The sequence below is a fragment of the Etheostoma spectabile genome, unplaced genomic scaffold (assembly GCF_008692095.1).
Source record: "Etheostoma spectabile isolate EspeVRDwgs_2016 unplaced genomic scaffold, UIUC_Espe_1.0 scaffold273, whole genome shotgun sequence".
Classification (NCBI taxonomy): Eukaryota; Metazoa; Chordata; class Actinopteri; order Perciformes; family Percidae; genus Etheostoma; species Etheostoma spectabile.
In genome coordinates, this window is record NW_022605577.1 from 1,517,758 (window position 1) to 1,520,157 (window position 2,400).

The 2,400-nt window shown below is 41.9% G+C and overlaps 1 protein-coding gene across 2 annotated transcripts in view; it reads right to left on the reverse strand.

Moving 5' to 3' along the window:
- myot (myotilin) overlaps positions 1-2,400 on the reverse strand; it is a 44,672-nt gene that overhangs the window by 4,913 nt on the left and 37,359 nt on the right. For both annotated transcript variants that reach the window (XM_032510835.1, XM_032510834.1), the window contains one exon: positions 1,531-1,664. In XM_032510835.1, the coding sequence (XP_032366726.1) occupies positions 1,531-1,664 (134 nt within the window). The remainder of the gene's footprint in view (positions 1-1,530; positions 1,665-2,400) is intronic.

Sequence of the window (2,400 nt, forward strand, 5' to 3'; positions counted from 1 at the left end):
TGGCCGCCGCGGCTCCCATGAAGTTTTTTTGCGATGGCTAACATACTTTTTTGAAAGAGCACTTCCTACTGAGTAATTGTAACAATTTTGGTGCTTGTATCCATATGTGAACGATTACCCTAAAACAATGGCACTTATCTGCTCCACTAGATCTGATCCATTGTTCCACAACCAGGACGGAATATTTAAAGACCAGTATGAAGGAAATTCAAGACCTATATCACAACAACAAAACGTCTACGGATGAGGAAAAATGTATTTGAATTCTGATGTTAATGTCAGCCTTTTGCCTTTTTTAAAGTTTAAAAAAATTCTATTTTAAAGCTATAGTGTGTAGTTTCCATGAGGAATTCTAAGTAATGACAACAACAATGTCAGTGCGTCCACATGATACAAGCTTTCCGTGATCGCAAACAGCCCCCACAGAGCTGCGGAAGAGGGTCTGACTAGTCCACACAGCATTCCAGGATGGGAGAAAAACGTGCTCTGGTTTACCAACATTTCTTTAAACCAATCACAATCGTCATGGGTGGTGCTAAATGCTCATGACGGTGCTTCTGCAAAAAAGCCTCGGGAAGGAACTTGTTTTGGTGAATGTGTACATTCAAAAGTTGTTTTAGTCGTGCAACAAAAAACTCTGATTGGAAAGACAGTCTAGCTAGCTGTTTGTCGTGGATATAGACTAGTGCTAGGCTAAAGGATGCACAGTACTGCACTGTATACAGATGGATGACAATAAAGTCTTTTAACTAATAGTTTAGCTGCAGCTGTGAGCCTTTGCCTACTGTTAGCAGAACTTTCACTTGAGTTAAAACCGAGCCAAGGAGGAGTTCAAGTCTACTAGAATTAGAAAAAGTTAAAAAGATTTATGTGTACTTTTTTGCCCAAATGACGCCAAAAATAAAGAGCCTACCACAGCTTTGAGTTAAAGACTTGATAAGCAAGTCTTGCACACGCTGTTAAGCACCCTGATAATCTTCTGTCTTGCACTGTTATGAGGTCTTGTTCAACGGCATTGAGTCCTGACTCAGAGGAAGTGGTCAGGTTATAAAAGTATACAGGTATACAGTCCAGCTCATGTGTAACAGAGGGGCAGGTAGTTTTCTGCGCGGCCTTTGTGAGCCCTCTCACTCAGCTCCCTCTCCACAAAGCAGATGGTGTGTTATGTGATCAGGCAGAAACCTGATAGCTGTGTTGTATTTCCCTGCAGTGAGCTTTCACTCTCTCTGATCAGTGGGTGAACTCCATACTTATCGCTCTGACTCAGTGATTATGCAGTATTCTTTGGGAAAGCCTCGTACCTTCATCAAGTTTCTGCTCGATCACATAACACCACATTTGTTTGACGTGTTTCCAGGCTGCAGTGCTGAATTCACTGTAGCATAAGAGCGCACAACATTCTCCATCTGCTGTTTGAGTTTAAAGCCTGGGCTACTATGGTAACCACTGGGCTATCTCATACAAGAGATAGCGGAGATGGGCGCCTTTAGAGTGAATTTGCATAGAAAGATGAACACAGAGTGTACTTACTGCCGACATCCAGCCTAGCGTTGCATGTGGACATGCCCGCTTCGTTGATGGCAGAGAGAGTGTACCAACCAGCATCAGACTTCGTCAGCCTCTCTATCAACAAGCACTGCCGGCCTGAGCCGTCCTCATACAGACTGTTGAGAAACAAAGCCAGAGATTCAGATGTTTAGTTCATCAATAAAAAGTTACTAACACACGGAGGCCAGAGTCTCCTGATAAAGGCTGAGTGTTCAAAAGAATAAATACACTTGCACAGTTTAAAAAGATAATGGCACACATAAACAGAAATTAATTGGTGCGTAATAAAACAAATCGATTTTGCTGATTGTACATATTGTCCCCAGGCAGGCTAAACTCCGTATAAGTGCAGTTGTAACCTGCCATCGGGAACCAGACCCACACAATGAAATAAACATAAACAAGACAACAAACAGTAAAGCTCAGTGTACACATCACTTTTGTGGTTAAAGTTACGGTTGAGAAATGGTAATATACAAGTCTCGAGACACTATTGGTCCATGAGTAAACCTACAATAAGAGTTTTTTGGCCACTCAGGGGTGGCATAAACATGTTGTGAACACAACACTAACATAGTATCACCTTTGTAATGGTGAAACAGTTGCTTATAAACACAGATCCAGTAGATACGGAGCAACATTATCACTCATTTGAAGTTGTATTTCAGTCCACATTTGATGTGTGTAAGTCCAATCTTAACTTTCTTATTTCTGTTTTTGGCCTCCGCCCACTCCTAACGGAAATATTTGTCTCGAAACTGCTCCATTATGTTGCACTTGCTAACTTGCTAACTAACCTGTTAACCATCTGTCATTTGTTGCTGGGCAGGTATTGTACTGAGCAGCCCCCCC